The sequence below is a fragment of the Bison bison genome, unplaced genomic scaffold (genome assembly GCF_000754665.1).
Source record: "Bison bison bison isolate TAMUID 2011002044 unplaced genomic scaffold, Bison_UMD1.0 scf7180017864345, whole genome shotgun sequence".
Taxonomy (NCBI): Eukaryota; Metazoa; Chordata; class Mammalia; order Artiodactyla; family Bovidae; genus Bison; species Bison bison.
Genome location: NW_011494917.1, coordinates 374,076 through 397,170, shown reverse-complemented (window position 1 = coordinate 397,170; position 23,095 = coordinate 374,076). Strand labels below are relative to the sequence as shown.

Genomic DNA, 23,095 nt, shown 5'->3' with positions numbered 1-23,095 from the left:
GTATTTCCTAGGTTGTGGGGAGAGTGGTATTTAAATTTACAAGAAAAAGCCATTTAAAATACCTTGTGAGGTTTGGTAAGCGCTAAATTGGGCAGTCTTCTGGGAAACCACCTCCAGACTCTTTTAAAGACTGGAGACTGAGTCCACTTTATGCTCCCAAACTACATGGGGATCCCCCTCATGACTGGTTTGGGATTAACTCAGATAAATGCTCACCAACCTAGCTTTCTTTTTAAATATCCTGTCTGCAGAAGTATCAGCCATTGCAACATTACCTTATGGCAGGCAAGGTTACCATTAATTAGATTACAGCTTATTTTAGAGTAATTACATTTTGGATTGGTGGCTCCCTGATGAGATTTTGTTATTTTCGGGAAGAGTTCCACAGATGGCTAATCCTATCAGAGTTGTTTTGATTCATGCTAGCTAGAGTTTATAATGAGATTTTGACATTTGTGTTCCAGTGATGATGGAGGTTACTGCTTACTGAGTCCTGGTTGCTCCTTATGTGCCTGCGCGCAGTCGTGTCTGACTCTTTGCAACCCCATAGACTAGCCTACCAGGCTCCTCTGTCCATGGCATTCTCTAGGCAAGAATACTGGAGTTGGTAGCCATTTCCTTCTCCAGGGGAGCTTCTTGATGGAGTAATCAAACCCACATCTCCTACACTGGCAGATGGATTCTTTATCACTGAGCCACTAGGGAAGCCCGGTTGCTCCCTATATGTCAATTCTAAACACCTCCTCCATAATACTCAGGTCACACAGACTGGTTTTTTTTCTTTTTACATGTGAGGTATTTAGAGAGAGAGCAGTTAAGAGGTGCAATCCAGAATACCATAAAAACAGTGATGGCTCCTCCATGTGAAGCTGTTTTCCTAGCATTTTCCTGTCCCTGGGAAAGGATTATATTTTTTAGTATTTTGTTGGCTCGATTTCTTATTAACATGTATAATTAAGAAGATATACTATCTAAAGTTTGTATGTTTTCTTTGGTTTTCATGAAACCAGAAGAGGAAAGGGCCATACCTTGTATACTCATCAAAAGACCCCCCATAAATTAACTATTTAAGCTTTCTGACCCAAACAGCAGTTAAAAGTAATTAGTATCAACATGAGCTTTCCAAATAGTTCAGTGGTAAAGAATCTGCCTGCCAAGGCAGGAGATGTGGTTTCAATCCCTGGGCTGGGAAGATCCCCTGGAGAAGGAAATGCAAACCTACTTCATTATTCTTCCCTGGAAAATCTCACCAACAGAGGAGACTAGTGGGCTACAGTCCATGGGGCCACAAACAGTAACGTGACTGAGCGACTGAACAGCAGTAAGCATTAATGTAGCCATCTATCTTTAAAATAATGGGTTCATTAAACTAGCCTTCTCATTAAAAAAAATTCATTCATCCACTCAAAAAACATATTTACAGAGTGTCTGTTCTGTGTCAGGCTCTGTTCTAGACCACAAGGATGGAACCCCTTCATGGGCTTACTGTCAGTACAATTCTAATGATCAAAAAGAGGATATCAGTATGCTGCTTTCAATCTAGTTTTAGAAGAGAATTTGTTATTACCTGTCCAACATTTTGGTACTGGCTCGTTCCAGCTTCTCAAGTATCTGAGGAAGTTGGGTGTCGTCATCGTACGAGCCTCCCCAGCCGAGAACCCGGGCAAGGTCGTTTCCTGTACCCAGAGGCAGTACTCCCAGCTGACACTGAAAAAAAAAACAGCCCCACAGGAGACCTCAGACAAGTCGAGAGAGGGGGACTCTGACACTTCTGCACTTCACTGGTCAGCAGGTTAGGATACATTCATGTTAACTAGCAACGAAAAGAATGATGACCACTTGCCTGTTTGTTCAAGTTGAGCTTATCAATTTCTGACAAAACCCAACCTACACTTCCATCTCCTCCACAAACAAGAATCCGGAAATTGTCAAACTTCTGGAATAATCTTAAACTGAAAGTAAGAAGTATTTGATTTTAGGATAAGTGAATAAAAATCACTCTCCCCAATTCTTTTGTCATTCTATTGTTACATATTGGTACTCATGTTCAGATTAAATAAAGAACTCTTACAGGTGAATCATACTATAAAAATTAATTTGAGTGCAATGTGGAACTCACAAAAATGTCTTAATCATAAAGAGGAAAGAGGATTATACGCAGAAATGGAGACAAAGTTAGGAAGAAAGGGGAGTGAGAAATGCAAAAACAAAAAAGAAGCAGAACCCAGGAAAGATTATTGAAGGTTAAGTGATAGGCGATGGTAAAAATAGTGATTTTTTTTCTTTCTATCACAAGGATATATTATTTCCATGAGTAGCATATTAAGACCAGGGTGGAGAATCCAGGGCACTGATGCTCTTGAGTGCCATGGGGGCGATTCCTAAAGAGATCCACCAAACATCACTAATGTACCCCCACCACACTGCCAGCAGTTTTTTAACTTCCTCTTTTCCTTTTCTCAGGTCAATCTTTCTACTTCTGCCTTCCTTCATCTCAAATTTTGACACATCTCACCCTCTGAATGTACCTTTGTATACCTCAAGTATTGTGGAAAATTGAAAAAATATGGAGACAATCTCAAGAAGTTTCACAAAGGGAGTTCCTTGGAATTTTAGAGGATGAGTAGAAAAAATAAGATATTGGAGCCATGAAGGGTTATAAAACAGATATGCTAGAAGGGGAGACAAAGCTAATCAGCAATGGGAGAGACAGAGGTGATGAGAGAAGCTAGATGGGGAAGTGCCAGGACCCATGCAGGGGGAAGGAAGGGAGGTACAGCACATAAGGCAGGACTCGGGTTCAAATGAAGAGCGATACCCAGGGAACCAGAAGGGCCTGAGATAGCAAGAAAAAGGCAATGGGAACAAGGAAGGCCCCGAAGGGACAAAAGTGAAAGGGGCACAAAGAGAGACTGAGAAGAGAAACAGAGAAGACAGGAGAGTGCTGGAGCACTAAACCCAACAGGCCTTTTCAGGAACTGGGATCTAAAGTCTTCATTTCTACTTCGGCGTTACAGTGGACTCAAGAGAAAAGCCAAGCTGGCGTGAGCAAATCGGAAAGAGAGTGTATGCCCCTGGTTCAGATGACTCAATACCACCTCTTCAACGAAAATCATAAATATATACACTAAAAATGTATTCAAAGTGCCTCAAGGCATATTTTCCAACACTGAAACATTAATTTTTTCCCCCAGATTTTAAGTTACATGACATTCCAGAAAGTTTGAAGTGGACAGTTAACAAAAGTACTTTCTGTCATTTATGGGAACCAAGTCGTAAATCCTTGACAACTTGTTTCTGAGATCCACAAGAGTATCTGTGTTTCAGTTAAATAACTGATTATTTGTATTGTATATAGTTCAATACTAGCCTCCCAATGCAAATCATTTTCTGAAGTTATTTTTTTGTATTTCTCCATTTACATAAGTTGGTCTACTTCTATAGAGCTAAGCAAACAGAATTGTTTGATGTAGGATATATTCGAAAACATTTTCTAAACAAATTTTAGAGCTTTGGGCACACAGGAAGTTATATAAATATCAAAACGGTTGTGTTAAAATTTATAATTAGAACGTTAAAAAAAGGGAGGTGTGAGAAGATCAACCCAGAGGCGTCTAGATGAATCTACAATTTTCATGAACTGAAAAACCAAATGTACTTCACACTTAGTGCTACATTTCATTCAAGGAAGATTTGTCAGTAATCAATTACCCCAAATGAGGACCGCCATTCATCAAATCAAACACCTGAGCTGGATTTAGTAACTGTTTAAATCGACGAAGAAACTTTACTCCCTGATTATCTCCACTCTTAGAATTGACAAAAACCAATAAAGGACTAACACAGAATGAAAATGTTGCTCTACAGAAACCTGTGGGGAAAAAAACAAAAACACAATGTAAGATCAATATGCACCGCTTTCTCTTAACAAAACTTTAGAAGAAAAACAGTTAAGTTCATACTTCAGAGCCCCCATATGCAGACAGGTTTATTACTCACATATTAAGAACACAGAACTTACCTTCTAAAATATGAGCTATAATGAAAAATCATACAAAAGATGGTGAAAGTATTAAGCACAGATAATTTGAGATCTACCACTTGCCCTAGCAACACTTAATTATTAAGAAAAACCAATCATAGTGTACAAATTCACAGTTGTTAAAGGATTCATGCTAATTTTCAGTATTATACAATATTTAACACCTCCTCCTTAAGGTCTCAGAAAGTATTTTTAAATTTTATAATAAGTAACAGAACTTTGATATATTGGGGCTTAGGGGGAGGCTGTTAACAGCACAGGTTAAAAAAATCATATCTTCTGCAGCTTCTAGTAGCTATGATATCTACTGGCATATTTCTATAAAAAGTTTGAAAAGATAAAGCACTTTATTGATGCAAAACATTAATAATAGTTTATGGTAAAAGCCTTATGTAATACGGTTTGTTTACAAAGAAGTGGTAAGTATGCTATCCCCAAACCAGTGTTGTAAATGGGTTCTTCCATATGTACAATTAAGTCATAAAATAGAAACACTAAAAAAAGTGAATGAATGTATGGGAATATAAATTCTTACAATGAAACGATAGAAAAATGGGTTTCAAAAAGAGCTTTGCTAATGGGCAGTTTCAACTACAGAGGGGAAAAAATGCTTATAAAAAATTAATTTGTTCAGGTTGCATTTTCTTACAGAATAATGATCTTATTTGATTTGCTGAAATGTAAAATCTATAAATCTTATACACTGTAATTTCACCACTGTGTTAATAGTTATGTTAAACCTTAATTTTAAAATGTTCTTGTATAAATTAAATGTACTGTTCTGCAATTGAAATGGAATTATTATATATAAACTGACCAGAATAACCAACCACAGTGTTATTTATACTAGGGAAATAGTGTACATATCAACATTTGATGAACCAGGAATATACATACTTCTGCTACCGATACTTACCATCAGAATCAGTGCTGTTGAGTGCAATTGGAGGTATGACAGATACTTTACATTGGCCAAGTGGACATACAGGATGATATAAATCTTTACAGGCAGTGTGTACCTAGTAGCAAAGAAAGAAGCCTTCAGGAATCACTAAACACACATCCATGTTTTGTTATGGTACAAACTATGTCTAAGGAACTGAAAAATTAAGACTAAGTGCATCTTCAAATGTCCAGGAATTCATAAAGTATTTTAATGGCACAGTGTTTCTATTTCTAAGGAATGGACTAATCATTTTAGAGATGGGAATTTGATTTGGTTTGTGCAGTCTGTTTTCGTGGGTGACTCAGGCAAGTAGTATGTAGTCAGTAAATGCCTGGTGAGAGCAAGGACAGAGGAAGAGACAGAGGAAGGAGGACAGAGGAAGGAAGAAGGGGAGAGAGGAAGGGAGGGAAGAAGGGATGAAGAAGGGAAGCAAACCGGTATGCGTCCAGCATCACTGTCCATAGGAAAAACTGATGACACTAACCGTACAAAATTCTTACATAATATAATGAAAATAAAAACAGTCTGCAAGGTGTCTGCAGGGATCCTGCAACTTTCCATTCACACCTTTTTTATAACACTGTCATGCTAGTACAGTTATAAGGACATCTGTGCCTACTGTCTCAGCTAGACTGCCCTCTCGGCAACGAAAAGAGAAAGGTCTTATTATCGCCCACTCATCTTGAGAAGTGATCCACATTGCCAGCACTCAGCAGATGTCTTAATTCCGTAGGAAAAAAAGTTTCAAGGTCACTCAAGCTTTGGAAACATATAATGTAGGACCTAGGCAGGAGTTGGAGAAGGCAATGGCACCCCACTCCAGTACTCCTGCCTGGAAAATCCCATGGATGGAGGAGCCTGGTAGGCTGCAGTCCGTGGGGTCGATAGGAGTCGGACACGACTCAGCGACTTCACTTTCACTTTTCACTTTCATGCATTGGAGAAGGAAATCGCAACCCACTCCAGTGTTCTTGCCTGGAGAATCCCAGGGACAGGGGAGCCTGGTGGGCTGCCGTCTATGGGGTCACACAGAGTCGGACACGACTGAAGTGACTTAGCAGCAGTAGCAGGACCTAGGCAATTTAGAATAATTTATGTATCTACCTAGAGAGCTTTTAAATGCTTCATCAGTAAAAGCAGGCACTTCATAAAGCACTTATTTAATGTGGTTTTATTTCATTAGTCCTTTAGAAAACTGGCATATCAGTTAAATATATTTATAAAACTTTTAGGAAAGTAATTGAAATTTGATAGTGATTCTTATTCTGCTGATGACCTGATTTGGGACAGTTTCCTATTATGATTTATAATAATTAGTCCATCAGGATTTTAGAAAAATGAAAATGCACGGTTTTAAAAGAAAAAAGTTTGAGAGTCATGAAACAAAACAGAAAAATATTTATAACAGTGTTAAATGAAAAAAGCAGAGATAAAATTGTATCTTCACTATTTTTATAAAAAAGGTAAAACTATATCCAAAAACTGGGCAACAGCTGGAAAACTTAGGAGGTAATTCATTAAGGTTGTGGAAATATGGCTTGGTTTGGTTTTGAACCAAGTGACCATGTTTAGACACTAGAGATTCTGCTGTTAGAAACTCATAGTCTAAAGGCAAAATAATATCATAACAGATAAATGATAGTGTATATGATGTACAAGATTAAGAGGGATGGAAAAGGTGGCAACAGAGGATGAGATGGCTGGATGGCATCACCGACTCAGACACGACTGAGCGACTGAATAACAGCAAGCTTTCCTTTTTGGTTACTGTAAGTTTATCTCCTATGTCTGCAGGATAAATTAGGAGTTTGGGATTAATGTACACACACTACTGTATATAAAATAGATAACCAACAAGAACCTGCTGTACAGTACAGGGAACTCTACTTAATATTTTGTGTAGCTATAAGGGAAAGGAATCTGAAAATGAATATATATACACACGTATGTTTACTTATGTATAAATGAATCACTGTGCAGTACACCTGAAACGAACACACCACTGTACATCAAGCATACTTCAGTTAAAAAAAAATAATAGCTGACTAAAGATAAGTAGAGAGCTATATATTGCAGGTAAAGACAACTTTTATAAAATCTTTCTAAAATGAATCATCACACAGATGATCTCCTTTCTTTTCAAAAAGTTATGAAAAGAGCAGCTGCAGTTTCAGAAGGAGAGAAATAGACTTCAGTAAATGCAGACTAATAAAAGCAGTGGTAGAGACATATGTCAGCAGTTACCCCCCCAAAAAAAGAAATCTTAGGTGGAACGGAATCTTGACTTAAAATCTGGTTTGAATGGCACAAGAGTGTTTTCAGGGTTAGGGTTGCACGAAAACTCCAAAAGGAGAGAGATTATCCAATATAGTCTGTATATTATATTAAATGGGATTTAAAAAGTAACACCTATGGCAATAAAAATCATGGCAATCAGGAGAATTATGTTTGATTCAAAGATGAAAAAGAAACACAAGATAACCTATCAGTCCTGACTAAAAAGTCATAGGACTTATTTTTCCTCCATGGCTCATGGAATCAATTTCATGGATTACAAAATCAAAACATCATATGCAGACCTCTTGCATTCACTGATCTTCAAATCAACAGTATTTTTAAAATTTTTACTAATACTATTTTTTATTTTTATTTTAATTTTTTGGCCACATCATGAGAAGATTTTAGTTCCTGGACCAGGGATTGAACTCACACCTCTGCAGTGGAAATACAGACTCTTAACCACTGAACCACCACGGAAGTCCCTTCAACGTAGTTACTGAGAGCAATGGTTTCCCATCTTTTTTGTTGGGGGGAGGGGGTGACTTCCAAGACTCAAAACTTGACCAAACAACTCAGCCTCAACGCAAGGCAATCGGCACCCTAGCTGGACAGCATCGCCCAGTGCTCAGGTGCGCGCACACTGCCTCCTCGCCCCGCTGTCTTTTAGCCCCACGTCACCCTCTGAGGGCCGTGAGGACACCCTGAGGTCCTGCTCGGACCACCCTCCTGCAGCATGGAGGCCCAGTCCTCACGCAGACTGTCAGAGGTGGGACCATTCCTTGCCGCGGGCTCCATGCTGTGCTGTACCTGCTTCCCACCACTTGCTTACATGTGCAAAGAAGATTTTAAATATCTACTCATTTCTAAAACATAAAGGCATACACTTTAAAATGTATCAGTGCATGGCCTATTGAATTCGGCTTCTTTCTGTCAATAGAACATGCATGGGGTTGTAGCAAACCCACACCTTGCTTGTCAGTCAAAATCTGGTGGCTTTCTGTCAGCAACAGGTGTTAAAATGGGCTGAAAATAGCAAACCACTAGATGCGGCTAAAGCTTGATGAAAAACAGTAAGACTGTGAGAAAGAGGTCTTCAGATAAAAGAAATATATAACACGAACAGGTGTCACAAACAGGAAACGTGCAGAAGTAGCCAGAGTGGAAAGAATACACTTTGAAAAAGGTGCATCTTAAAATGGGCTTCCCTGGTAGCTCAGCTGGTAAAGAAATGCAGGAGAACGCCTGCAATGCAAGAGAACGCCTGCAACGTAGGGCACGTGGGTTCCATCCCTGGGTCAGGAAGATCTCCCGGAGGAGGAAACGGCAACCCACTCCAGTATTCTTGCCTGGGAACTCCCATGGACAGAGGAGCCTGGCGGGCTACAGTCCACGGGGTCACAAGAGTCAGACACAACTAAGCGACTAAACCACCACCACCAAAACGGGTACCTGTACTATCGGCTGTGCTCCGCCATAAATTCTTAGCTTTGTCTCTAAATCACATAGATGAAAAGATACAGGAAGAGTCATTTCTTTTAATGGAGAATATTCATAAACCTCTCACCATCGTTCTACACCAAAGGCATCTCCAATCTTGAAGACGGAGAACACTGCCGCACGTTTTGTCGCAGACGGCACACTTGGCGCTCACGGGCAAGTTACCCTCGAGCCACTGGTGAGGCATAGCCACCTACACAGCAGGAAGAAAGGGCAGTCGAGTTAAGACCATGGAGGACACCGTTCTTAGCCCACGGAAGAGAGACAATGATTTCTTACTCTATGGAATCAGCAGCATGTATCATTCCTGGCATGCATGCATTTCCCCCACTTTTAATGAGCATCTATTATGCCCAAGCACGATAGGGATACAAAAATAAAACTAAACCCCTACCCTGCAGGATGTGTATTCTGGCTGAGCACAGAGAGGGATTATCGTAAAGTGACCAGGAAGGGGTATCAGAGATTTGCATGCAAAGGAGATAAGGTTTTGAAGGTGGGGGAGCAGGCTCCAAAGTCCGAGGAGTGAATGTCTGGGTATACAGCTGAGCTGAGCCTTACAGAGTACCTTAGTCGGCCAGATAAGGGTCTGCAACATCAGCCCAGCCCAACAACCCCTCCTAAGCCCTTACACACCAATCCTCTTAAAATTTAAGAGCTGAAAGAAGCTACGAAGGATTGAATTGAAAATAAAAAGTCCCAATCTACCCAAACTTTCCATCTAATCCTAATAATCAACACTTCCTCTTAACTTCCTGTTGTAATTTAACTAATTAGATGGCTCCCACTGAACTTCCACGGGAGCAGAGAACGAAGGAGTGGGGGTGTCTGGGAGAGAGAGGAGAGGAAGGGAGCCTACCCCGTCCTCGTTCTCGATGATGTCCTTCCCGATGGAGGCCAGGGTCGTCCACTTGCAGTTGTTCGTTGCCCTCACTGCACAGCGTTTGTGAGCCTTGAATTTACACACTAAAAAAAAGCCAACCATTGCTAAGTGAACATATACTTTTGGACCAACGATGAAAGGAAATCACAGCATGAAATTTCAAAGGGCTGGGGAGGGTGAGTAGAAGAAAGACAATATTTTTTAAAGTTTCTATTACTCTTCAATAACCGTCAATATTCTAAAAAGCAAATATGATTATGTGCTTATGAAGCATTCTGATCAAGCTACAGATTGCTAAAGAGATTTCATTTACTCCTAAAAGAAGAAAGGAAATAAATACTAAAAGAATTAATTCTTGAGAAAGGAGACAACACACATACACAAAGAAGATAAAATTCAGTAATACAGGTTTTCCAGTGGTCATGTATGGATGTGAGAGTTGGACTGTGAAGAAAGCTGAGCACCAAAGAATTGATGCTTTTGAACTGTGGTGTTGGAGAAGACTCTTCAGAGTCCCTTGGACTGCAAGGGGATCCAACCAGTCCATCCCAAAGGAAATCAGTCCTGAATGTTCATTGGAAGGACTGATGTTGAAGCTGAAGCTCCAATACTTTGGCCACCTGATGCAAAGAGTTGACTCATTGGAAAAGACTCTGATGCTGGGAGGGATTGGGGGCAGGAGGAGAAGGGGACGACAGAGGATGAGATGGCTGGATGGCATCACTGACTCAATGGACATGGGTTTGGATGGACTCTGGGAGCTGGTGATGGACAGGGAGGCCTGGCGTGCTGCGATTCATGGAGTCGCAAAGAGTCGGACACGACTGAGTGACTGTACTGACAGACTGACAGGAGTTCTGGTAATATCCAATTTCTAAGTCTGGGTGCTGATTACATAAAAGCATTTAATTTGTGAAAATTCAACAAACTGTGTACCCTTCTGATGTTTTCTTTTTTCTGTTCGTATATTACACTTAAATAAAAAGTTTGAAAATATCAGAGAGATAAAGAACAAGATAATTCAGGGGAATTTGAAAGTCCAAGTACGTCAAGAAAATATCCAGACATCATGGGAAATGCATTGATGAGGGTCACAAAGACGGCACTGTCTTTTAAAAGTGTCCTGTTGGGACTTCCTGATGGTCCAGTGGCCAAGACTCTGTGCTCCCAATGCAGGGTCCCCAGGTTCGATCCCGGATCAAGGAACTAGATCCCACATGTCACAACTAACACCCAGTACAGCCAAATAAATATTTTTTAAAAGTATCTTGTTGGAAGTGAGTAAGTAAAAAAGAGAAAAACAAACATCGCATACTAACGCAAATGTATGGAATCTAGAAAGATGGTGCTGATGAAATAATCACAGACACAGAGAACAGACTTGTGTACACTGGGCAGGGGAGGCAGGGGGTAAGGGAGGAGAGGGTGGGATGCAAAGAGACAGTAATATGGAAACACACATTACCATGTGTAAAAGAGACAGCCTTTGGGAACTTGCCCTGTGACTCAGCGAACTCAAACCAGAACTCAGTAACAGCTGAGAGGGGTGGGATGGGGAGGGAGGCGGGAGGAGGTTGGAGGGAGGTAATTTAGGTAAATCTACGGCTGATTCATGCTGGTGTCTGGCAGAAACCAAGATAACACTGTAAAGCAACTGCGTGTGTGTTAAGTCACTCAGTCGTGTCCCACTCTTCGCAACCCTATGGACTGTAGCCCGCCAGGCTCCTCTGTCCATGGGATTTTCCAGGCAAGAATACTGGAGTGGGTTGCCATTCCCTTCTCCAGAGGAACTTCCCAACCCAGGGATTGAACCTGGTCTTCTGCATCATAGGCAAATTCTTTACCGTTTGAGCTACAGGGAAGTCCTAGGGATATATCCTTCGATTAAAAACAAACAATGTTTTTTAAAAATAGATTTAAAAAGTATCCTGTTGGGATGACTACATGATAATGCAGAAGAAAGGAATAATGGAAGTGACACTCCCACTACAGGCATCACTAAAGCTCCCCAGCCATATCACCAGAAAGATACCTGCAAAAGAGAAATATGAGGAAACAGCAAGATAGAAGCAGTGCGTACATGAACAAAACAAATAAACCACAGATTATTTGAAAAATTAAACCTTGCTTATGAAAATCAGAACTTGACTACTACTATGCTTATCCATCCCTGTAAGGACACACGCAGTTGTTTACTCGCTCAGTCGTGTCTGACTCTTTGCGACCCCATGGACTGTAGCCCGCCAGGCTCCTGTGTCCATGGGATTCTCCAGGCAAGAATACTGGAGTGGGTTGCCATGCCCTCCTCCAGGGGATCTTCCTGATCCAGGGATTGAACCCGTGTCTCCTGCACTGCAGGTGTATTCTTTACCATTGAGCCACCAGGGAAGCCCACCAAGAACATGCATTAACATACATTTAGCCAACTGCTAATGAATATTGACATTATAAAGAGTTTCTGACTTTTCAGAGAAATATTTAAAAGTAGAGATCATTTTGGTAGAAACATAAGAAGGTACCTGTTGCAAATTCAAAATGAAAAGGTGGCTCCTTTTTGCATGGTTTTTGAATTTCTGCCAGTAAACCATTAACAAATTTCAAATAACAGGTTATGAGCTCTTCTCTTTAAATTGTCTTAATTTAATATAACATGAAAACAAACAGGTCAAGTAAAATAAATGAGATGCCTATATAGCCAAATGTTCAGAATGCTTCAGTATATAAGTAGCCAGTATATAAATGGCCATTTAAATTGAGCCATTTTTCCTTAAAAACAATATGAGTACATAGATACTGGCAATGTTTCATTTACCTGCTCTTCTTGTGTACACTGACAAATTCTTTCCTGGAAATCATAATATTTTTGCTATAAATGACTTTGTGACTCAAGCACAGACCTCATACAGAAAACAAATTTTCCACTTAACTTTATTGCTGAGAAACAGCAAAGTAAAGAAACAGCATCGCAGAAGGTAAGCTTTGTTTGAAAAGTTACTTCAGCATGATATCTACTCCCTTTTGCTATAAGGCAAGTGACTTTTACATTAGTTACTATTTTAAATTATTTAAATGGCTCAATCTGTTATTTTATTTCTCAAAAGAATGGTTTTAGTTTTAAAAAAGCAAGGTGTTTTCTAAGTACAAATAAGTGTTGATAGTCAATAACTTTTCTAAGAGACAAAGAAGGAAGTAATACAAAGAAGGCAACAGGGTCTAATTTCATGGCTTTTTGAAGATTTTGCCATTAAAAATTAAACGGTTCATGAAAAATAAAAATCACTTTTGTAATAATAAAGTTCTTCATGCAATGAGCATTCAGAATCACAAAGGTGTTTAATATAATATATAACGATTAAAATAAAACAAACGAATGAAATTATGGTCACTAAGGAATGGACATGAGGAATAGGCCCCTTAATTTGGCAGGTGACAATTTTCTCCACACAAGTGATTCTGAAATAAAGCATTTTTTCCTGACCTGTAATATAGCCATTATTTTAAACCACAGAACTTAAAAAATACACTGGCTTGTAATAAAATTATGATTCTTTATTGCAATATAGTCTTGAACAAGTTTTAAGTGTTCAACAGTGGTTAAGACAAAAATTCATAAATACCCGTGTAGAGATATTTTAAGCTGTTGATTAAAAAGAATTACCATCTAACTTTTTATTCTTAGAGTGCTGTTTAAATCCTTGAGAATCACAATTATGCTCTGAAATTATAATTAACATTCTCAATTGATTTAGGGAATTATCTGTGAAATGCATTTTCTGCCTTCTGTTTTTCATTCATATATTTTATATATGCAAGGTTTTAAAATAATTCAGTTATTGTTTAACACAAGCCTAGAAGACAAATCAGTACAGACTCCTTTTACTGTGAAAAAGGGGCAGAAAGACTAAGTAAATATAGTATTGGTGTTGCACCCTGGAAGATGGATTCTATTATAATACTTTATTCATTGTTATTATTGAATGAATTTTTCCTGAATTTGCACCTCTGTTATAACTTTAAAACTTTTTTGTGTTGTAAGCCTTCGGTTTTGCTAAACAAGCAGTTTATGCAGATTTCAAGGGGATTTCTAAAATTTAACTTTGTTTACAATAAACATATCCTAAATAACTACAGTCTCAAAGAATAAAAAGGCTTCCCTGGTGGTTTGTAGAGAATCCCCCTGAAAATGCAGGAGATGTGGGTTTAATCCTTGAATCAGGAAGATCCCCTAGAGAAGGGAATGGCTACCCAGTCCAGTATTCTTGCCTGGGAAATCCCATGGACAGAGGAGCCTGGCCGGCTACAGTTCATGGGGTCACAAAAGAGTCAGACATGACTTAGCAACTAAACAATAAAACAACACAAAATAAAAGGCAACCTTTTTGGGTATTCATAAAACCTTTGGGATTTCTAAAATCTGCTACAGTTCTAAATATACTAATGGCAAGATTTAAAATTTTTATCAACAAAAAAAATTGAATATTAACATATATTCCTCTAAAAGGTATTTTTAAAATGCTATAATTGAGACTTTAAACATCAGAAACTTAATTATCAATAGAATAATGTAACACATCTTTTTAAAGACTTGGAAGCTTTTTATCCCCACCAGCTAATGTAATTTTCATTTTTCTTTTAAAATGTTTAGAAAAATATTCAGTCATCCCACTGTTAAGTTCAACTCCTTTACCATTAAATATATTTAATAATGCATAACTCTCAGATCAGAAGGGTACCACAGATCAGTTCTAACAGTATCTAAGATACTAATAGATTTGATTTTTTTTTTTAGCAGTTTGAGGAATAACAGACTATAAGGTAACTGTAGGGGGGCTTCCCTTATGACTCAGTTGGTAAAGATCTGCCTGCAGTGCAGGAGACCTGGCTTCAATTCCTGGGTTGGGAAGATTCTCTGGAGAAGGAAATGGCAACCCACTCCAGTATTCTTGCCTGGAGAATCCCATGGACAAAGGAGACTGGCAGGCTATAGTCCATGGGGTCACAAGAATCGGACATGACTTAGAGACTAAACCACCACCAAGGTAATTGTACAAAGACCTTCAGAATAACTCCATATAATCACTAAAGTCAGAAAGACTAATTATGTCTTTGTTTTCAATCATTTGTTAAATCTAAAAAAAATGTTTATGTCTCCTCCAAATTCTCATTTTCATGAATTTTAATGCATCAGGCCATGATACAATCTCTAATTGTTTGCTTGATGAATTTCTTATACAACTCACCTACAAACGTCTACAATTTATCTGACTAGAAAAACAGCATCATTGTATGCATTCTCTTATTTCATTTTTACAGTATTCTGTGCGATATAAATGACTATTATCCCCATTTTAGAGAGGAGGCAGCAAAAGTCTAAAAGGGTTAGACTAGTCCTGGTCACAGTCTGTAGTGTTGAAACTGGAATCTGAACCCACAGAGTTTAACTACAGAACTTTATTCTTACACACTAAGCCTGTCATGTTAAATAGCTGAAATACTGATGTATCCTGGGTTTTATAATTCAAAATGAGTTAAAACTGTGACTCTATTTCTTATTTATTATTTAATTGTAATAGTTATATTACAAAATTATCTAAGAATTTTTTGTATTAAGAGACAAAAGCTAATAATAGTATTATATGTGGTTTAAAAAGAGGTACACAGTGATGGAACCACTGAGCTATTAAATAAATCAAAAGAAGGTATGAGTTTTCTCCTGGTGATGTTAAGTGGTCACTTCTCTTAAATTTAAAAATAATCCACAAATCCTTTGATGAGAACAACAGCATAGACCTTATTTTTAGAAAACTTTAAAGAAATTTAAAATGATGTGTGTGAGTGTTAGTCGCTCATTCATGTCTGACTCTTTGCAACCCCATGGACTGTAGACAGCCAACTTCTCTGTCCGTGGGATTCTCCAGGCAAGAATACTGGAGTGGATTCCCATTCCCTTCTCCAGAGGATCTTCCTGATCCAGGGATCAAACCCAAGTCTCCTGCATTGCAAGCAGATTCTTTAGCATCTGAGCCACCAGGGAAGCCCCATTTACATTAAACACAAATGAAATAAAACATTTAAAATGATGTAGTATAAGTAACCATCGGAAATTCTGCCAAAAGAGTGTATACTGTCCACCAGAAAGTTTTGTCCTCTATAATCAAACAACAGAAAAAGAATGCTGGAAAATGAGAATGAAATACACAGTCTACAGAGTTTTCTTTACCAGTAGATGCTAGTTCCTGAGGAGGGAAATGCCATACTTTGATTTATGCGTGTATGCTCACTCACTCAGCCGTATCCTACTCTTTGCGGCTATTTGGACCAGAGCCCACCAAGCTGCTCTGTCCATGGGATTTTTCAGGCAAGAATACTGGCTGCTGCTGCTGGAGTGGGTTGACATTTCCTCCTTCAGATGATTTCATGTTATCTTTTCCTAAGCTAAACTATTTTCTAAGTCGTTCGTATCTGGGGAGAGCTCCTCTTGAAGCCACAGTTTAAGGACAACACTCTGGTCCCCCGAGAGGCTCCCACTCACTGCTTCCACCCAAGGGCAATGCCTTGCTGCGGAGCTGTTTCTCTGTTCGCAGAGGTGCCGGTGGCAGCATGTTTACAGGAAGGACAGCGTTGAAGGAGGACACGCCCTGGATGCTACTGTACCTTCGCAGGACAGGCCGTGGGAGGTGACTCCAGAAAGACTCTCTCGGCACACGTTACAGAAAGTGGGGCGGGCGTGGGAGCACGCGTACCAGTTATGCATCCCTGAGAAATGTTCCACGTTAAACTGGGCCACCTGGAAACAAGACGTCAGGGTAGGTTTGCCAAACGAGAGAACAGGACTACATGCAGAAGGTACATAACGATGACCGAAATTTCAAATCCATTATTTTTAAAACTAAAACACTTTGCTTTAGCTAAAAAAAAAAAAAAAAAAAAAAAACTATATCAGGTTTAAACAGGTTGCCGAATGAATCTACATATACTTTTCCCCCCCACAGAATATAGCTGTAGCATTATGGATCACATTTATTCTCTAAGAGGGCAAGAGGAAAAGAGAGATGCTACTTCACCTCGTAAGGTTCTCTGGTCTGTACAGACTTCAGCGAGCTGATCCAATCCTCCATCTCTTTCCTGTTCTCAGCGCACAGCATTAGTCTTCTAAATGGAGTGATTATCTGAAAGGGATAATTCAACATAATGACTGCTAACAGGCAACAGAGAGAGGTGATTATAAGACCTAACATCTTGCAAGGTGATTCTATTTCTAACCTTTGAGTCCTTACTTCCTTGATGAAGAAAGTATGATGCCCTATAATGTAAATGGATTTAGTTCTCACTGTGGTACAGAATGTTTCTAGGAAAGACACATTCTGACGAATCTTTTCTAGTTTTTTATCTCATTGCTATTCACTTATCAGCCCTTTACCCAAGTCTATGAACTCAAATGAGCAGAGTATTCTTATTTCATGGAATATATCTTGAAAATTAACTTAAAATATACTTCAAAATAATTCACAGTAAGCTTAGAATTAATACATTTTCCAATATGGAAATTTTTTAAATTCAAAAATCAAAGGAAAGTAATATTAAATGATTTCATAACGGGTTCATTACAGTTTCAAGACTATTCTAAGTAATGTTGGGTTTACACATCCTTCCCATGGCCTATTGTAATATGATTTATGTGATGAACTTTTCTTCCTGTTGTGTAGAACTCCACTGTACTACCTTTTAGTGAGAGCAGGGAAGAGGAATTAGCATGCAAGTCCTTTAGCTGGCTTTAAGAGAAGAAAATAATTGTGACTTTCATCTTTTTTCTCATGTTACTAAAGAAGGCAAATTCACTACACCAAGAATCTTAAAGCAAGAGGAATAAAAATTTCATGCTGTTATAGTACCAAAAGTAAGATTCTTCGAGGTAAGATTCTGAAATGACTTGAAAGCAGCCACTATTTACCTGTGAATACAATACTCAGGTTGTAATCTTGAAGTTGCTACACCCAAAGCATTTACGGACAGAAGGGACCATTTATTTATTTGTGAAAGAAAAACAAAATGTTACATTACTACCTGGAAACTAATTCTGAATAATAAATTATATATTTATTTATAGAGCAAACAAGAAATTTTCTCAGGTTAAAAGCCATTTGATTGAGTGATAATCTACATATTGCATTAGAGAGCAGATTTCCCAAGTTATGGAAAAGTAATAATTATATTAAAAACAAACAAACACGGAGCACTTCTCCAAAAGAGTAAACTGGCAAGCCTCAATCACTACAGCTCATCTTAGGAAATAAGTCCTTTATTCAAAGCTAGAGTTCAGCACAGTTGTAGCTACTCACCGGTCATTGCCTATTGCCTCCTGTCAACCGTCGTTAGTTAAGGCTAACAATCCTTCCGCAGACCAAGGGGACTTCAGTACACTGCACAGGCACTCGTGCTTAAATACAGCTGGCCAGAAGTCACGTGGATGGGGAGCACGAACCACTCAGCACTGAGTATTTGTTAATTGCACATGAAATTGAACAGAACCTCACTTTTCTTCTGTTTTCCACTAGGCTCTCTGGATGAAGCTTATTAGCAATTGGTCACTCCTCTTCCTCGATAAATAGTTAATGCAAAGAGCAATGACTCCCTCATTACTTACAAGCCAAATGGATGCTTTATTGCTTCAAAATGTTTTTCCAGGACAGCTCATCGAGTGCAGCAGAGAGGTACCATTAAATGATAAAACACCCCTGGCTCCAGTGACTGGCACAACACTCCAGAAATATCTGCATGTCAATGGGACTGACTGAGTAAATCTGGTATTTAAATAAGTATCATCTTCTGTATGCTTTACTTAATTTTTCTGCTATATGATATGATGTCACTTTAAGGATTCCTTCTCTTTCATTATGGCCTTAGAGTGAGTGAGATGCATATTATACAGGTAAATAAACCAGGCTTGCTATCTTATTCTTTCATTTTGTTTTTGTTGATGTTAATTTCTTAGTAAAGCAGGATGTCTGATGGTTTTAACTATCTTTAATGGCTTTAACAGCCATTGTGAATTCTATATAAAGAGGGTAAAGAAAGATGGAGAAATAGCTTCTAATTTTTCTTGCAGTTTTTGGAACTACATGAATGCCTCAATGCTGAACGATTTCAGCAACATAAATCATGCATGTACTTCATGCATTCACAAAGTAAAATGTTTACACTTTCAAATTCTCCTTTTAAAAAAAAATGCGTTTTAAAATGGGCAATAATAAGCCAGTAAAGATAATATATTCTTAAAATACAAGACTTTTTAAAGCCATACAGAAATTATAAATAATCAGGATTTACAAGCCTTGTGATTAAGAAATCTACTGATTATCAAGTTAAGATGTTGATCCAGAAAAAGGAAATCCTCCATAAATCGTGAAATGCAGAGAGATCTCATTTTGCGGCTGCAGGACCAAAAATACCTCAGGGAGCAGCCCAGAACTGGCTGGGCTGAACAGAAGACAAGACTGGTTCACCAGGCAAACCGGTAACACCTCCCAGATTGCCCCTTTCCCCGGTGGGTTAATCGCTCGTCCATTCACCAAAGCAAAGAGTCTTCTCCCCACCTTTAATGTAAATTCTTCCTCATCACCGAGAAGAGGAGCAAAAGAATGTGATGTGACAGTCACAGCCGCTAACTGATGGGCTCTGGCTGCATCGTCACCAAACCCCATTAAACTACAGTAATCCCTCATCCAAATCTTTATTAGGAAAATACCTGAGAAGCAGTAAACTCTGAGAATTACTTAGTTCTACTCTGAAAGCCTTTTTATTACAACAGACAAGGGAATAGGGTAGGGAGATCGAAGGACAGAGGCGAGGCCATTCCCAGGGAAGACTACGTTTGTGGGTGCTCACTCAGTCTCGTCTGACTCTTTGTGACCCCAGGGACTGCAGCCCACCAGGCTCCTCCCGTCCATGGGATTTCCCAGGCAAGAATACTGGTGTGGGTTGCCATTTCCCTCTCCAGGGGATCTTTCTGACCCAGGAATCGAACCTGTGTCTCCTGTTTTGGAAGGCGGATTCTTTACCCACTAAGTCATCAGGGAAGCCCTGCTGGGGGACAAAGCTGGGATGTTTCTGGAAGTAGAGGACTTTTTCCCTTTATTGCGGGATTTGTGCTTTACCTATTCTAAGGCATCCCCAGCTTTCCCCGTGGCTCACCAGTAAAGAACTCACCTGCCAATGAGGAGACATGGGTTCGATCCCTGGAGTACAAAGGAAAGATATCTAACACTACTATGTATAAGATACATAACCAACAAATACCTACTGTACAGCACAGGGAGCCCTTCTCAAAATTCTATGATAACCTATGTGTGAAAAGAATATGAAAAAAAATGAATATATAGAGAGAGATAGATATAACTGAATCTGTTATAATTCAGCAATAACTTTGCTGTATACCTGAACTAAAAAAAGCAACTACACCGTAAAGCAACTATAATCCAATACAATTTTTTTAAAAAGGAAAGATATCTAAATTAGTTTTTTAAGTGCTACCTCGAATTAAAGACAAACTGCAGAAACAGAGATACTCTTTCACTTTGTTGGTTACTGGCCTATAAGGGTTAATCCAACAACATGATTATGTTGTAAAAGGATCAATAATTTCTCAGTCCAGTAAAGCATATAAATATAAAAAAACAGATATAAAACAATCTGGCATTAATATATAAAATTATATCAAAGAGAAACATTAAGACTTTAAATACATGAACAGGAAAAAACAAATAACTGTATTGGTCATCTTTCAGTGAAAGAACTGTAGACAATTTAAATATTTTGTTTTGGTTTGCCTGTGGTTTCTAAAGCAAATATGTAGTATTTCAGTCATAAAAACATTCTTTAATTTTTTTTTACTAACATTAGAACAGGAACTTAAAACTCTGCACTGTTTCAAAGCAGGAGTTTTCAAACTTGGCCGTACTTTAAAATCACCTGGAGACTTTAAAAAATTCCAGTGTCAAGGCCACACTCCACACTGATGAACTCGGAACATAAGAGGGTGGGATCCAGCTACCAGTGGTAATTTTTTTAAACCCCCAAGTGATTCCAAAGTGCAGCCAAGTTTGAGAGCCAACATTCTAAAGATGCGTGCGTGCTCAGTCACTCCGGCGCTCAGTCGTGTCCGACTCTTTGCGACTTCATGGACTATAGCCTGCCAGGCTCTTCTGTCCATGGGATTTCCCAGGCAAGAATATAGGAGTGGGTTGCCATTTCTAAAGATATTTTATTGTAAATTCCCAACTGGAAACCAAGAATGTAACAACAGAGTGATTCAGTGTCTAAACCCTGAAGTCAGACTTAGAATGAATACCAACAGCATCTTTCCTTAGATGTGTGGCTAGGAACGCCTCCTGGCTCTCTGAGCCTCAGTTTCGAATCTGCAAAGAGAGGCTGGAGCAGCTCCTCACAGCTCTGCAGAGTGTGGTGTGCATTAGGGAGACAATCCAAGCAAAGCCCTCAGCACAGTGTCTGTTAGGAAGCCAGAGATGAGATGAGGTACATATTCATGGCTTTCTTCTATAATATACATATTTCTTGTGACAATATACATTGCGTGTTAAGTCGCTTCAGTCATGTCCAACTCTGTGACCCCGTAGACTGTAGCCTGCTGGGCTCCTCTGTCCATGGGAGTCTCCAGGCAAGAATACAGGAGTGCGTTGCCATCCCCTTCTCCAGGAGATCTTCCCGATCCAAGGGTCAAACCCTCATCTCTTATGTCTTCTCCATTAACTAGCACGTTCTTTACCACTAGCACTGTGTAAGTGTGGTCACAGACAAAAGTAATAGGAACTTGGGTCAAAAAAATGGAGGCATTTTGCCAAGAAAATAGTCACTGAGTAGGAAGCCACCCAAATAGAGTTAAAGATAATGACCTATTCCTTAGAAGACATTAGGAAATGTCAACAAAGAAATCAGGAAACAATGGTCCCTTCCTTTAATTGCACTGTGTCGGCTGCTGCTGCTAAGTCACGTCAGTTGTGTCAGACTCTGTGTGACCCCATAGACGGCAGCCCACCAGGCTCCGCTGTCCCTGGGATTCTCCAGGCAAGAACACTGGAGTGGGTTGCCATTGCCTTCTCCAATGCATGAAAGTGGAAAGTGAAAGGGAAGTCTCTCAGTCGTGTCCAACTCTTAGCGACCCCATGGACTGCAGCCTACCAGGCTCCTCCATCCATGGGATTTTCCAGGCAAGAGTACTGGAGTGGGGTGCTGTTGCCTTCTCCAGCACTGTGTCTAACCTTACCCAAAGCAGTATTATAATGGTGAAAGAGCATGAGATCCCAGGACAGCAGTGAAAGAGTTCAGAATGCTGGCTCTGGTAGGTATCATGTCTCAACAAATTAAGATAGAAGGTTCCTTCTGCAGGGATGGGGGAGGTGCAGAGGAGAGAGTGAGAGAAAGTGTGCGTGTGTGTGTGAGAGAGAGAGAGAGAGAGCATGTATGTGAGAGAGAGAGGGAATGAGGTTGAGGTGGTGGTGAATGTGTGTGTGTTAGTTGCTTAGTCATGTCCAACTCTTTGCAACCCCGTAGACTGCAGTTCACCAGGCCCCTCTGTCCATGGGATTCTCCAGGCAAGAACACCGGAGTTGGTTGCCATTTCCTTCTCCAAAAGGAACTATAGAAAGAAAGCAAGTGAAGTTGCTCAGTCGTGTCCGACTCTTTGCAACCCCATGGACTGTAGCCTACCAGGCTCCTCTGTCCATGGAATTTTCCAGGCAAGAGTACTGGAGTGGGGTGCCATTTACTTCTCCAGTGTATATATATGTGTGTATATACATGTACATACATATATAAACATACATACGTATATACATACACACACATATATATACACACATATATATGTATAATACACGTCAGGCGGATATGTGTAAGATAGACCGTGTGTGTGTGTGTGTGTATGTGTGTGTGAGTGTGTGGTGTGTTGCAGGGAAAAAAACGTAGAGGGTTCCTCCTTTTAATTAATATTTCTGATTCTGCAATGATGGAAATTCTGAACCTTCTCTGGTAACTTTAAGTGTCCAACAACTTCTTCTGTTAGAAAATTCTTATTTCTAATCCAAAGGTCTACTACATAGCTATGTCTGCCCTCTGGCAAGTACTTACTGTTATGTCTTTAGTGATTAATCCTGAATTGCCTTGATTGAAATAAAAATTCGAATGCAGTGAGAAGCCCTTCTTGGAAAGCAGGACAAACAGAAAGTCTAGTTGCTCTATAACGATGTTTGTTGCCTGTATTTAGGCTGCAGTCCATGGGGTTGCTAAGAGTCGGACACGACTGAGTGATTTCACTTTCACTTTTCACTTTCATGCATTGGAGAAGGAAATCGCAACCCACTCCAGTACTCTTGCCTGGAGAATCCCATGGATGGAGGGGCCTGGTGGGCTGCAGTCCACAGGGTTGCTAGGA

At 39.5% G+C, this 23,095-nt stretch overlaps 1 protein-coding gene across 1 annotated transcript in view; it reads right to left on the bottom strand.

Annotated features, from left to right (window-relative positions):
• DGKH (diacylglycerol kinase, eta) overlaps positions 1-23,095 on the bottom strand; it is a 114,879-nt gene that overhangs the window by 61,127 nt on the left and 30,657 nt on the right. Inside the window, exons 3-10 of the mRNA XM_010854593.1 lie at positions 16,713-16,817; positions 16,303-16,435; positions 9,625-9,731; positions 8,833-8,958; positions 4,959-5,061; positions 3,712-3,871; positions 1,844-1,952; positions 1,568-1,707 (exon numbers count right to left, since the gene is read on the bottom strand). Of these exons, the coding sequence (XP_010852895.1) occupies positions 1,568-1,707; positions 1,844-1,952; positions 3,712-3,871; positions 4,959-5,061; positions 8,833-8,958; positions 9,625-9,731; positions 16,303-16,435; positions 16,713-16,793 (959 nt within the window). The 5' untranslated portion in view covers positions 16,794-16,817. The remainder of the gene's footprint in view (positions 1-1,567; positions 1,708-1,843; positions 1,953-3,711; positions 3,872-4,958; positions 5,062-8,832; positions 8,959-9,624; positions 9,732-16,302; positions 16,436-16,712; positions 16,818-23,095) is intronic.